Below are 14,907 nucleotides of genomic sequence, written 5' to 3'. Positions count from 1 at the left end.
TCACAGCAGCGCTGGGAAGCCCGGGGATTCATTCTTCATTAGGTCTCCATTAGGCAGCCCAAGAACTGCGGGGTGTGAAGCGGGAAGCCTCTGCTTAGGTGGGCTAGTTAAGGAGGCTCAGCTCTGGCCACACCACCCCCACTCCAGGCTCCTTACCACTTCCTATCCCCCTCCTTCGCCACTCCCTTCATCCTCTCTTCCCCTTCCCCATTGCAGCCTCCTTGAGGGTCCTAAATGCTCTTTCAGCACCAGGTCCCCAGCCTGGCTCCCGACCCCATCTAACCATCCCATCCCCCACAGTGACACCAGCTTCCAGATGTGTGGTCAATCACTGTATTGTGTGTTCTCTCCGAATGAAGAGGACCCCCCACCCCACCCCGCCCACTCTCAGCCCCTCCCCCTTGATCTCAGGTTGCTATTTCAGAGTCTGGACCTGCCCCCCATTCAGAAGACTGCCCAGGACTCTTCCGACTGGACTGCAGAGGTCAGCAGGGGCCAGACTTTCCACTCGGACATCTTCGTTCGGACACCTTTGTTCTTCTCGGCCTTCGTCCCTGGCCCCTCACCTGACTGCTCACCTCTCCCTCCCATTGCCCTTGGTGGCTTTTTGCCCACTCGAGTCCTCTTGGTTTCCCCGAGACCAGAAACTGGCATGGGACGGGGTGGGGCCCCTCCGCCGGCTGCCTGCTCCCTGCAGCCATGCCTCTCACCCCGGCTGCCTCTCCAGTCCCGGTCCCGCCCCCTCCACAGTCTCTCCTCTCCCAGTCTGGCCCCTCACCTCCTCCCCCTCCCCATTTCCTCTTCCCTCTTTCCCTGGCCCTTCGGTGCCGGGATGTCAGGCTTTATCTCAGGGCGCGTTCTCCTCCCCTCCCCTCTTCTCTCTCATCCTCTCCCTTCTCTTCCCCCTCCAGCCTCCACTCCTTCGCCTGCTCGCTGCTTACCCTCTCCCTCTCCCGCTGCCCCCCTCTTTCTCCCCCACCTCTTTGTTTCAGCTGAGAACCGGCTCCTCGGGACAGTTCCCACACTGCAGTGCCTCTGGTGAGAAGACCGCACCGCCGAGGTGAGCCGGCATCGGACTGGGAGCTCTGGGGGTGGGCAGATGGGTAGAGTGGGCAGTCCAGCCACTACCCACGACCGCTGCTTTGCCCAGGGCAGTGGGAGCAGCAGTCAGAGTGCCAGCCTCAGATGCCCTGCGGTCAGGAGGAGCCAGGGCAGAGAGGGGTAGCCCGTTGGCTGCATGCAGGGGAGGAAAGGGGGGCAAAACTGGTTTGGGAGCTGGCCAGCTCTGTCCCTGCCCCGTGCCTGGCTTCTGCAGGTGGCCCTGCCCGGAGGGAGACCCAACTGGGCGGGCTGGAGCTGGGCTGCCTGTGAGGGTTTGAATGTGACCAGACCTGGAGTCCAGGGCTCAGAACCCTGCCTCTGGCTGGGCTGTGGCTGCGAGGCTGCTGGTAGCAGCAGGCGCTGTCCATGGGACTGTGACCCTTTACAAGTGCCGGTCCCTGGAGAGGTCTTGATTACTGGTCAAGGACATGCTAGGGCTGCTTCCACTGCTCAGGAGGCAGGGCATCCAAAGAAGGAGAGCCTGGGTATCCAAGCTACTGACCCCTAGACCCAGAGATCCACATGGAGGGAAAGGTACTTCATCCTTCCATAGAGTCTCTTGACAAACTCCCCTAAGATAGGGTTCCCAGGACAGCTTTACCCAGAGTTGCCAACAGTACCGATTCAGGCCAGAGCTGAGATGTTGGTGTGGTCAGTTTCCTGGGGTGAGCTGACTTGGGGAGGAAGGTGGGGGGGGGGGGTGGAGAACAGGTGGAGACAGAATCCTGGCTCTTGAATACAGCTACAAGTGTGATTATTGGAGATGACCCAGGGTACAAGGAGAGCCAGAGACCTTGAAGCTGGGCAGGTGTGTGGGGGGGGGGAGTGGATAGAAGGGGCCCTGCCACCCCCTACTTACTGGATCTGAGGATGGAATGACAGAGCTGGAGAGACAAGAGCACTGCCCACACTTCCCCCAGAGAGTGAGCAAGGTCGCTCTGCTGGCTGCCAGAGGAGGGAGCAGCAAAGGCCAGGAGTGTGAGACCAGAGGGGATCTTCCCAATGGGGACATCTTGGGGGACCAGCCCCTGGCTATCTGGCCACAGTAGGGCCAAGCCAGGGCCTTCGTTTCCTTGAATTCTCAGGGAGCCAGCAGCGGACAAGATCATGGTAGGTAACAATCCCATGAGGCAAAGCCTCTAAAGGCATTTGTTCTCCTAGGGCTAGGCCAACGGGACACTTGTTTTGGAGGCCAACTCTGCCTCACTCTCTTCCCTGACCACAGCCTCTTGGTCTGAGCAGCTCAGCAACCCTTCCCAGATGGAAAAGTGTTAGAGGTGGAATCAGAGCTGTGGGCATAAGCTAATGGGGACCAAGTGCAGAGGTTTAGGAGGTGCACCCCAGTTTGCCCCATCCAGTCTCTACATATCCAAGGGAAGCCTGAGCCAGGGAAAGTAGGAAAGCATAGTCTCAGGACTGGTCCCAATGGTCATCAGGGAGGGGGCGATTCTCAGACATTCAGAAAGGCCACCTCTCCTGGCCTGGGCACAGCTCACTACACTCCACGGTCCTATCACTCACAAGCAGCCTAAGTCACTGGCTTCCCCGCCACTCAAGGTGTGTTGGTGTCCCCCTACCCCTAGCACACCCCAAATCTTCTCAAGTAATGATTCCCAACCTGGGGTCAAGCTGGTTCTTGCCCACCCCATCTCTCTCACACGTGATCCAGATCCAGAGGGAAGCAAGCTACCCTGTCCATTTTTCTGAGACTTGATGGGGACTCTCTCTCAGGCTGGGTCAATTCTTGTTCCAGCTGACCCCCTCAGTTCTGTAACTCTGCCAGTCATTCAAGACTCAAATACCACCCCCTGCAAGTGCCCATCCAGTGCCAGAGGGCAGTACTCTCTCAGCCTCAGTGGACACGAAGGCCTTACTGGCCTCTGCCCTGAACTTCACCATAGCAGAAGCCAACAACTCCTTTTTCCCCTTCCGCCCCAAGTCCTCCACTTCCACAGAGCTTTCCTACCCAGATGCCCTCGAAGCTCACACCTCCCCAGAGAGGGGAGTAGGACAAGGATGGTGTCCCTATTAGACAGTGGGGAGGCCTGAAGATAGGAAAGTGACAAGGCAAGTTAAGGACTTAGGACCTGACTCCCACTCTCTGCTCCTTCCAGGCCCTTTAACTGCGACCCTGGTGAGAGCCTACATGAGGACGGGAGCTGTGCTCACCAGAATGTCCACCAGCTGCCCATCTTTCTGTCCCTCAAATTCTCAAGGCCCAATGACATTCCCAGGGACAGAGTGGCTAGGTTACTCCCAGGGCTCTTTGAGCCAGGGCTGCCAGCCTTGATTTCAAAGTAGGCATCTTCAGGATCACCTGGGCTGGCAGACGGCTGTATGAGGCTGCAGGGGGAGCGAGCAGAGGGGAGGTAGGAGGGGGTTCCCAAGCCTGATAATAATATACCTCTCACTCACCTGCAACCCCCTTCCCCTCCTTGCTTGTCCCCACCCCTCACCCATGCAGTAAGGCAGGCAGGCCTCAGCATCAGTCTTCAAACAGCCTCGTGGCATCACCCCTCACTTAAATTCTCATGACACTAGTCCCCGCTGTCAAGGTGAGATTGGATCCCCTTGGCCAGGCTCAGAAAATTCTTTGCCAGCTGGCCTGTCGGCCTCTATGGCCTCTTTGCCCAATTCACTTCATCATATCCCCAATACTCCAACCATACCTAACTCACTCACTCTAGCACAGAGCAGAGCATGGCTCAGAGGTCCACTTAGTGATGAGTCATGGGCTGAGCAGAACACACATGCCCACACGTGTACCCAGGCACACACATGCAGATGTGCAGAGACACAGACACACACTGTTGGGTAGAAATTCGCCACCCAATTGCAGGTGGTCTTCTGCCAAGTCACACGCCTAAGGGAGCTGTGAAACCTGACCCAAGAAGGTACTGACAGATCTGCTTTATGGGCCTCGAGAGAGGCCACATGTGTTCATGTCGCCAATCCAAGCCCCTGAGCAACAGCAGGCAGGGAGCAGCGGGCCCCAGAGCCTCTCCAGAGAGAGGGCAGAGGGTGGTCAAGCACATCCCAACCAGATTCTCACCCTGGTCTGCAGCAGCCTTGCTGTGTACCCCAGACAAACTACCTTTCTTCTCTTGATAGTGGTGTCCCGGCTATAAAACAAAGGGATTTGGATTAACTGACACCTAAGGGCTATGCAGGGCCCACTGCCCAGCTGCTCTCAGCGCATGCCAAGTGCAGAGAGTGGAGGGATCTGTGAGAATGGACAGTTAGGGGGCTGGGGGGGCAGACAAGCTCCATGGCAAAAGCCTCGAGCTGGGCCAGGACAATCTCAAGGAGTGGAGATGAGGTGAGCAAGGGCCACAGGGATCTGAGCCAGGAGAGACCCAAGCCAAAAGCCAAGGATGGGAGCAATCATTACAACCCATAATTGACATTTATGGAGCCACTAAGTCCTACTGAGCACATACTATGTAGGATTTATATTTTCACCGAGGGTGTAGCCAAATATATCCTTTCTAACCCAGTGGGTATCAAGTGAGCAAATCTAATGGGTTAGACCCAATCCTGTCCGTGGGCTCCTGGCCCCCACAAATAGAGGTGAGGGCAGGGCCAGGGTAACATAGGGGGGAGCCTCCACCAAGACCCCACCCACACTCAAACTCCTCACCAGGTATATAAGCAGCCAAGTACACATCCCATGTTGTATCTGTGTGCATGCCCGCCCCCCTCCACACACACACACGCACGTGACATGGCAGATAGGTCCCTGCCCCAACCACAGCCCTCCCATCCTGCTCTTGTCTGGAACTTGACCCCAGGTGCTGACACTCATGTTCCCAAGGGTGAAGATGGAGGCAGGCTCAGCGTAACTAGAAGTTGCAGAGGAAGACGAGGGCACAGGCACTACCACATGGGCTAATATCCCAACACTATGACCCTGGGCAGTGGAAATTCCAGGCCAGGACAGAAGAGAAGTGGTGTCACTGCATCACAGAGTAGTAAAAACTCCCCCTTTCCCTAAACTCTCTGGCCCCCAGAAGCTGGTTGGCCTTGCTCAACTCTCTCCCAAGCCCCAGGCTGACCTGTGAGTGACATCCCTCCCCAGATCATGAACCATCTCAAGCTGGGATGTCTAAAGCCCAAGTAGGGAGGGAAGGCTCTTGCCAGAGGGAGGACATGCAAGTGCTGGCCCAGAGTCCCTTCCCACCCTGAGAGGAGGGGCCAGTTAGGGTGGAAGGGGAGACCAGCAGGAGCAGCCCCAGGCCTCGCTGTTCTCTATGGCTTTTTATTCCTATGTGATTCTACTGCTCACTCATATAGGGATTGGAGCCGTGGCGCACGGCGAGGGTGGCCAGCAGAGGGCTTGGATACTGGGCAAGGGAGCCAAGGCGAGCCAAGACAGCACGGCCCTTTCCTCTCCTAGCACAGGCTGCTAACCTGGCCAAGGGAGCCACTCCCCTGTTGCCCTCCTCCCGTTGTTCTCTTCCCCACCAACTGAAATGGGGACTGAGGAAGCTACTAGATCCCCCCTGCAAGACTGGAGAACTGAACTGAGTCCCCAGAGAAATGGCTGAAGGAACTGAGGATGTTCATCCTGAGAAATAGGACCGGCACAAGGAAACAAGGACAGCTTCCTGTGTGGTCAGAGTAGCCCCTGGATAAACAGAGGGAGGCTCAACCAAAGAAAGAGCAGGCCGTGGTTAAGGGCTGTCCTAGGACAAAAGGGCCGGGTGTCCCTGGTGGCTGGTAGTAAATATCCACCCAGCAAGGCATACAGCAGATGCTGGAGAGACTGTGGCACGGATGCGACAGGGGAGGCTCATGGTTGGATAGTGGCCTGGGGTTTCTGCTCACCCACGATGAGCATGACAGGAACTAGGCTCAACATAAAGCAAGTGCTAGGTATGGCCTGCAGAGAAGGCGTGAGAAATCCAGGCACTGAAGCTGTCATCTGACCCCACTTCTCGCCCCAATGGTTTCCCTCAAGTGTTTGCTCTGAGGGAAGATGCATGGAGAACCATAGTGTGGTCCATTTTATTTTCAATCTGTGCATCACCCCACAGAAAAATACAGGCTTGGGAGCTCAGCAGAAGAGCTGCCCCAGGGAAAAAACCCGAGAACAGCAAACTGGTAAAGGGGCTTGCCCTGCTCCTCAGGGGTACCTGCTGCTATGGCAGAAAGCAGGGGTGGAAGAGCACCCCAATCTGCCAATCTGGTTGAGTGAGGATGGCTATAAAGCGGAGGCCCTGGGTGGGAGGTGGGAGAGCCAACCAAGCAGCCAAGGCCAAGGAGGGGAGAGGTGCTAAGGCCTAGTACAGCCCTAGGGACCAACCTTGTCACCCCCGGACCTCGCCCTTGTAGGCCTCCTCTGGACTCCCAAAATATGACCTATGCTATCACCGTGGCCACAGGAACAGGAGGTGGGTGTCCATGACATTGGTGCCGGTCATCCCTGTGCGTAGCAGGTGTGACCCACCCTGGAAGCGGCAGAAGAAGGTATGTGAGTCATTGTGGGCTAGGAAGGTGGCCACATCCAGGTCCTCTGCAGCAGCCTGGCTGGCAAGCTCAGCAGTGACCCAAGCCCCAGCTGCCTCTGTGGGCCCATCCTGCCCATCAGTGCCACCGCTCAAAAACAGCACATTAATAGGCCCCAGAGGCCAGCGTCCCAGCTCCACTCCAACACGCAGGGCCAGTTCCTGGTTCCGGCCCCCCTGCCCAAGCCCTGCAACTGCACGGTGGGCTCTCCACCAGCCAGCAGGCAGATGGGCCCCTTGGCCTCTGCCACAGCCTTCAGAGAGTCCTTCAGCTGCAAGTCCGGGAGCTGAAGCTCAGTCGCGAGCTCATGGAGCTGCGTGTCCTCCTCCACAAGGGTTTCAGTCCCAGTATGGGAGAGGCAAGCTCCAGCCACTCTGGCTAACAGCCCGTAGAACTGGGCCACCCTTTTCACATCGCCCTGCATGGCTGCGGTCAGCACCACAGCTCGGTATCCCAGCGCTTCAGCCTGCTGCTGGGTCTCAGCCAGTGCCATTGCGTTTGAGCCAATAATCACATTGAGGACATGCCCGCAGGTGTGTGGCCCATGGGGGTCAGAGTCGGCCTGAGCCAGCACAGTCTTCACAGAACGCGGCAAGTCAGCACGAAGGTTGTAGCGATTGAGGATGTGCAGGGAATCTTGCACGCTGTGGACACTGGCCACAGTGGGTCCACTGGCGATGAACTCCAGAGGGTCCCCCACCACGTCTGACAGAATCAGGCTCACCACCTAGGGAGGGGTCACAGAGGCCACGCTAAGGCCCACCTGGTCCTTTCCCCAGAGTCCACAAGGACACCCTGGCCCTGTGTGTCTACATACTCTCATACCAGTCAGTGGGTTTCCTCACAGGTTTCTAACCCTTCTCCTGGAGGTTCACTAGGCCATGCAGACTCCCCTCATCCCTTCTGTAGCCCCTCTCAGTCAGCCCTGGAATCCCATACCAGGCCCCTGCCAATCTGTCTACTGTGCTAAGTTTTCATTTCCCTGCTATATTTGGGCCTGGCTCCACCAGCCCAGGGAGCCTACGGAAAAAGTACCTACGCACCTGGGCAGGGTAGGCGACCTGCGCCAGTCCACCACCCTTCAGCTGGGATAAGGCCTTCCGAATGGTGTTCAGCTCCTGGATAGTGGCTCCTCGGGCTGCCAGCAACTTGGTAAGTGTCTGCTTCTCCTCCAGTGTGATGGGTGGGATGGGAGCGGGCAGGAGAGCTGAGCCCCCACCTATAAAGACAATGAAGACATCTAGGAGGACAGGGATGGCCAAAGGAGGGCCTCACCCAGCCACCAGGTAGCCAGTTCCACTTTAAGGAAGCAAGGTAGGGTTAGAGTGCCCCCATGTGGACATTCAATGACTATATATGGCCACCATATCCTGGGCACCTGAGGTTGCATCCTGACTCAGAGTAGCCCAGGTCCCAGAAGGTACTGGAAGAACCATTGCTTAAGAGCTTGGAATAGAGGGAAGACCAGGTGGAAACAGTGGAAGACCAAGAAGAGGGCTCTGGAGCAGCCGGAGACCTGGGTTCTAGCCCTGGGTGACACTGGTGCAGACAACAGCAGTAATAGTGACATTTTCCTTATGAGGCTGAGTTAGGTTCTCCCTATGTACCCTCAAAGGGTCACCCAACAAGGTCACTCAAAAGGAGGAATCCACAGCTCAGGGGAGGCCAGACAAACAGCCCAGGACTACCCAGAAGTCAGCCATGCAGGTTCTTCACTGCCTCCCTCACTCTGTGATCCTGGGGGCTCAGACCAACAGTTTTTTGAAGACCTGATATTTGTCGCACACACACCCCAACTGTCCTGAACCAATCTGGCAGCCACACCTGAGATGAGCACAAGCAGCAGATCATCAGCTGTGAGACCTCTGGCCAGCTGCTGGATGGCTAGTGCAGCCCGTAGTGCATCACGGTCCGGCAGGTTGTGCTCTGCACCCTCAAATACCTGGATACGGCTGTGTGGCTTCAACAGCATCTCCCTGAGAAGTGATAGGGCATAAAGCAAGAGATGGGGTGGGCTCCTCTCCTCCCACCTGATTTCCCAGCCTGTGTACAGGAGTAAAAAGGGGCACTAATAGGATGCCCACCGATAACCTCCCCCCCACAAATTAGGCCAGATCCAGAATAATAAGTAAGCTGGTGAGAGAGGGAAGCCTAAATCCAGCTTATGCCTGGGACCAGGTTTCCCTCCAGATGGACAGTGGGGAGCAGCCCCCCATGGTTCCTTACTGCTTGCCAGCATGCTCCAAGGTCGCACGGATCCCTCTGGGAACGCTGATCACGCCCTGTACGAGATGATGGCCCAGTAGCTCCTCAGCAGCAGCTGCCATTCCCAGCACAGCCTTACCAAAGCCCACCAGGTAAAGGTTTTGCCGCAGTTGAAAGCTCCGGTCCCGCACCTTCAGCTGCCCACTATCAGGATCGAAGGATAGTGCCCGGTGCAACATGGGGCCTGGCAGCACAGCACCCACAGAGCTTTCAAATAGCTGCCGTGCCAGCTTTGGTAGGGCCATGCCACTGGCCATTCGGGTTGCTGGACTCCCCCAGAACCGCTGGCGCAAGAAGGCTCGGGCCAAACAGGGCAGGACCTGCAGGGCTGCAGCCATGCCCCACTGATCTCAGCACCACCTGGCATCCATGCCTGCCTAGGGGGAAGGAAAGCACTAGTGATGCTGCTGCAAGGCCAGAGATAGGCGGCCCACCACAGCCACCCTCTGAGGGCTCAGGGCCAGTGGACCCCACAGCTGCTGCTGCAAGCACAGGCCACTTGTCAGTCCGAGGAGACTTCCTGAGGTCCACAGTTGCCTGATCTCACTCCAGTCCTTGGACCCCAGCCCTGCCACCCAGCCATGTCCTCCTCTTCTGCAGCCTACACATAGGCCCTCTGGACACTCTGCCCTGAGTCCAAAGGTCCTGTTGGCTGAGCCTTCCTCCTAGGTCACCTCCTCTAACTGAGAGTTAATTATTCACAGAGGAAGCTACTCCAATCAGTGGAGTTCTGGCCTCCCCCTTCCCCACCCCCCTGCACTTTCAAGCCCTCACCAATGGGTAACACCTCTTTCTGGCACTCCTTCCTTGCCTATTTACCACTTCTCTTGCCAGGAGACTGCTGGCTGTCCCACCACTTGACCCTGAGCCTGCTGACCTCCAGCCTGCTCTACTGCATTAGCTCATGAGTCTAGGCTGGGAAGCTTGAGAAGGCTAGGTCTGTGTGGGGAGGCTACAGGTTTACCAGGACACTGACAGGTAGGCCCAGAGTACATTCAGGGTATACAGCCTAAGGAATCTCAGCAATCCAGACCTGCAAGGGAGTCAGGTTCAAATGTCTGGCTCACGGTGAAACCTTGAAGAAGTCCCTAGATACCACAGGAGGCCCCACAGCACAGGCCCAAGCTACAGGAAAGGATGATGCCCTCCTACCCACATGGCTGGCCAGACCCACCTCTGGCCAGATTTTGGTTCCAACATAACAAAGCTTTGGTCACACCACCTCTGGGAAATTTAAGTGGCTGGAGCAGGCAAAGGGTAACCTCTCACAGCTAAACCTAAATAATCATTCCTCCCCTGGGAAGGGTAAAGGTTAAAGAAGGCCAGGAGGCAATATAAGAGTTTAGGGACAGCAAAATTCCAAAAAGCTCATTTCATGAAAGGCATCTACTTTAGTGAACACCCACCATAATAAGTGCCACAGGCTGACTACAGCAGCAGGTGTGGACAGAACAAAGGAAGGCGGCTGAGGATCAGGTTCTAGCAATAACCACAGGTTTTCTGAGGGGCTGGGAGGGCTGCCTTTTTCTCCCTGGGTTTCATGTGCAAAAGGTGGGGTGGGGTGAAACTATGATAAACACTCTCCCTTTGGCATCCTTGGGCTCTCTTAAGTTTTCCACAGTTAACACAGAACATCTGGACCCAAAAACCAGTATCGCCCACACTCAAAAACCTAGCAAATACTAGCCCTCAGCCACTCAGACTGCATGGTTCTGTTTTCCCATGAGAAAGCTAACCCTGCTTCACTCCAGTTGTGAAAGGGAACACAGAAGGTGCCACCATGAAACTGGTCCCAGCTTTTGCCAAGGGGCCCTGGGGCTGGCCCATTAGATTGGGAACATCTAGCAATAGCTGATTTTGACATTTTATACCTATTTCTCACAGGTACAAAGCTCTAGAAACGGGTTCACTACTGGAAACAGGAGTCCAGGGCAGGGGGACGCTCAAGGCTAAGGTTGCCAGATAAGAAAGATAGAGGGCGTCCAATTAAATTTGCATTTCAGATAAACAACATAATTTTATAGGTGTATTCCAAATAGTGTATGAAACATACTCATACTTTTTTGTAAAGATATGTCCCAAATATTGTACAGGCTATATACTTACACTAAAAATAATCCTCGTTTACCTGAAATTTAACTAGACGTCCTGTATTTTTATGTGCTAAATCCAGCAAATCCATTCGATACCGCCTTTCCTAAAACCCCGGGCCCTCCGGTGCAAAACCCGAAAATACCGACAATATAGGTCCTGACCCCTTCCCGCCACCAGGTGGGGCAGGAGCTATTTCCGGGCTTTGCCTGCCCTCACATGCCCCGGATGTGACGTCATCCCCAGGCCAGCGCCTCAGGCGTTCGAGAAGGAAAAATGGTTGCCGTGTAATGACCGGGTGGGTGGCCCGAGTAATAAGAGCTCTGGACCGCGTCGCCAGCCCAAAGACTGCTTTCACAGGACCTTTGGCGCGGACTTACCACCGCACGCTCCGGTGGCAGCGTCCAGGGCGGGAGGCCGGAAGTACTTGGGATGGGCGGGGCGAAAGGCGGAAGTGTGGGTTCGTGGGGCGGGGTTGAGATGCCAAATGTAAATTATTGTGGGAGGGGGCCTGGGAATATATCCAGCAACAGGAGTAGGGCATTGGCACCTATCCCACCATCAAGAGAACTCGATGGGAAATGAGTAAGTATAAGAAAGTGAAAATCAAAATCAACAAAAAACTATGAACCAGAGACACTCTATGGGGGGATGGGGGACGGGGAGGGGAGGGATTGGGGTCAAAATAAGCGGGTTGCAGTTGTATGGGGAATACAAAAATAAAATTAAAAAAAAAAAAAAAGAGAACTCGATGGAGTCACCTTCAGGCCTGCCTTTTTTCCCCCCTTTTTCAAAATAAGATTTATTTATGCATACAAGCACTGGGGTGTAAACCAGAGATGGGGGGGTGAGAGGATTCACCAGAAAGCAGGGAGCAGAACAGGCAGATCTACTGAAATACACTGCTGAGGGAAGCAGTGGGCGAGGCAGGAGAGGTCTGCTGTGCCATGTGGGTTGCACTGTGGCCAGCCAGAGATTCGTGCTGCAGAGGCTGGCGAGAGCTTGATAGCGCTGTCTTTAACCCCTTAGTCACCAGGGAGGCCCGGGCTTCAGTCTTTTCATCTCCACAATGAGGGTAATAATCCCCTACTCACCAGATTGCTATATTCCTCCCCCTTGTCATTCTATTTGATCCAACCAATCAGCAAATACATTCCCAGCCTCAGTTAGGTACCTGGCACTGGACTAGTGAGCAAAGGGGCTGAGAGTCACTACTCCCCGACTTGTGTTTCTGGTACCAGATTAAGTCATTTTTCATCCTTCCCCACTGCAATAATCCACAACAATTTACTGGTGTTTCTCCCCTATTCTCCACTGGGCGACCAAATAACACCTTTGACTCAATGAGAGAGTTCTGTTGCGTGATCCTGGAGCACACAAGCTGGGTGTAAAATACGAATGACCTTGAGCCTCCCTCACTGCCCCAGTTCTGACCAGTGCCATCCTGAGCTGGCCTTGATGCCTTCCAAAATTCAAAATACAAGTCCTGACAAGATTCCAAAGACACAGGAGAGTATAATATTGTTTTTACTGATATTTTCTTGGGGAGATGGGGGAGGGAGTTACATCATAAATCATACAATAGACTTCCTAAAAATCTTTTTTTTTATTAAAGATTTATTTATTTATTTATTTATTTATTTTATTTTATTTATACAAGCACTGGGTACAGCCAGAAGCGCGGGAGGGTGAGAGAATTCACCAGAGCCAGAGGGGAGAGCAGAGCAGGTAGACTGAAGAAGTACACTGCTGATGGGGAGCAGCGGGCAGCAGGAGAGGTCTGTGCGCCATGTGGGACCCTCCTCCGGTGTCCGGGGAGCAGCCGGGGATCGAACCGGCGCTGCAGAGGCTGCTGGCAGCTTCGCAACCCAGTGCTCAACCGCTGTGCCACCGGGGAGGCCCCCTAAAAATCTTTTGAAACATATTTCTCTCTTCCGTTGAGCAGGTGTCACATCTCTCCATAGGTCCCCAAGACATGTACTACTCTAGTCATGAACTCTTTCCTGTCTCCCTGGATTTTTCTTTCCTTTTAGAAGAGAGTACTTTTTATTCTTTATCAACCTCTCTTCCCCATCCTATTATCAAAACAAAGGCACCTTCAGTAGGATCTTCCCTTTTTATTTTTTAAAGATTTATTTATTTGTTTGTTTGTTTGTTTATTTATTTATTTATACAAGAACCGGGGGACAGGCCAGATGCGCAGGAGGGTGAGAGAATTCACCAGAGCGGGGAACAGAACAGGCAGACTGACGAAATACACTGCTGAGGGAGCAGCGGGCGAGACAGGTGAGATCTGCTGCACCATGTGGGACCCTCCCCGGCCGGCCAGGATTCAACCAGCACTGCAGAGCCTGGGGACAGCTTCAAGCGCAGTGCTCAACTGCCTGCACCACCAGGGGAGGCCCAAGGATCTTCCCCTTTTAGATGTGAGGAGATTGTACAGCAGGCTCTTGAATAACTTTGTTTTGTTTAACATTTCCTTATAAACTCGAGGAAAAAAATCTATTCGTAGTTGGGACCACCTTCTAAGTAGAATTTGCATGTTCTTCCCATGTCTATATGGGTTTTCTCCAGGTATTCCAGTTTCCCCCCACATCCTAAAGGTGTGTCCTTAGGATAACTGGCATGTCTTAATTGTCCCAGTCTGAATAAGAGTGGGTGTTTTATGAGTGCACCTGCTTATAGAAGGGCATCCCATCCAGAGTCGGTTCCTGTTGTAGCTCTGAGCTGCTGGAACAGGTTCTGGCCACTCATGACCCTAACATGGAATAAACAGGTTGGAAAATGAGTGAATAGATACAAATTATTGTTTAATATTAGAAGTGTTTTTGAGTTTTTATTTAGGTCTGGTGGGTGGGTAAATAGGAAAAGGGGGAAATGGCCTGATAAAGGATAAAACTGGACTTTCAGTGGTGAATATCATGTAATATAGACACTTCTTGATTCTTTGTATCAGTCTTGGATTTCTGTGGCAAACAGATTTTACTCCATCAGTTCATGTGGCTTCTAAGAGTCCCTCACCTTTTATTGCATCTTAATAGTGACAGGAGAGGGCCTCCCCTGGTGGCGCAGCAGTTGCGCGCTGGGCTGCTGAGGCTGCCTGCAGCCTCTGCAGCGCTGGTTCGTTCCCCGGCTGCTGGCGAGGGTCCCACCAAAAAAAAAAAAAAAAAAAAAAAAGTGACAGGAGAGAGAGAACTGATAGCAAGAATTCTGGACCTACGAGAAAGGTAAGATTGATTTAGAAACGAAAACTGAAAATAGTGAATATGTACATGTTCAGTCTTTTCTTCAATAAGGTGAACTTAGTTTGGTTAATTCAACTTGAACTGTATTGTGAATAACTATTAGTTCATCCGTAAGTGAAAAGTTCTGCCAGCTTAAAATTCACCATGAAAAAAAAAGCAGTGATTTTTTTTTTTTTTCATGCAAAACCTGAGATAAGTCAGAGGGTTGAGACACAGGGCAAGCTAGAAATTAGGCAGTTTTAGGGACAGTGCAGGAGGGGACCTCTGAAGAATTTAGGGAGGCTTCAGAAATAAGGACAACCAAGGGAATGTAACCAAGTCCACTAGGAAAAACAAACATCTCAGGACCAAGGACAACATTGTTAATGCTGGTCCTGGTTTTCTTCAGGTGGTAAAAGGAGGCAGAGATTGGAGAAATGGAGAGTGGTTTAATTTATGGACAAATTAGAAGGGCAGCTGTTTAACTTCAATGCAGGGATGCCCATCCCGAGGACTGGGCCATAAAGATAAAGATGTGACAAATGGGGAAAGAGAAAGCTGTTAGATAAGGAATGTGAAGATTCCCCCACTCAGTATAGCAAATTAAGTGAGACAGCCGAGAACTAACCAATCATAAAGAAACTGGTGGAGCTTTAGAATAATTAGGGAAAGAAGGTATATATTCCCTGGGACACGACTCCACTTGGCTTCCTTGCCC

General features: G+C 53.5%; 1 protein-coding gene across 1 annotated transcript; it reads right to left on the bottom strand.

The window, feature by feature from the left end:
- Window positions 1-1,796: 1,796 nt before the first annotated feature.
- On the bottom strand, window positions 1,797-11,400 carry LOC119256604 (glycerate kinase-like). The gene is given in 5 exon segments (XM_037524399.1): window positions 1,797-6,793; window positions 6,796-7,336; window positions 7,653-7,828; window positions 8,434-8,585; window positions 8,836-11,400. Coding segments are annotated over 5 exon segments (1,569 nt in total). The 5' UTR covers window positions 9,213-11,400; the 3' UTR covers window positions 1,797-6,470.
- Between the last annotated feature and the right edge of the window lie 3,507 nt (window positions 11,401-14,907).

This window comes from Talpa occidentalis, unplaced genomic scaffold (genome assembly GCF_014898055.3).
Source record: "Talpa occidentalis isolate TD23 unplaced genomic scaffold, MPIMG_talOcc4v2.1 talOcc4.328, whole genome shotgun sequence".
Classification (NCBI taxonomy): Eukaryota; Metazoa; Chordata; class Mammalia; order Eulipotyphla; family Talpidae; genus Talpa; species Talpa occidentalis.
The sequence above is the reverse complement of the archived record's forward strand: the minus strand, read 5'-3'. Positions and strand labels throughout refer to the sequence as shown.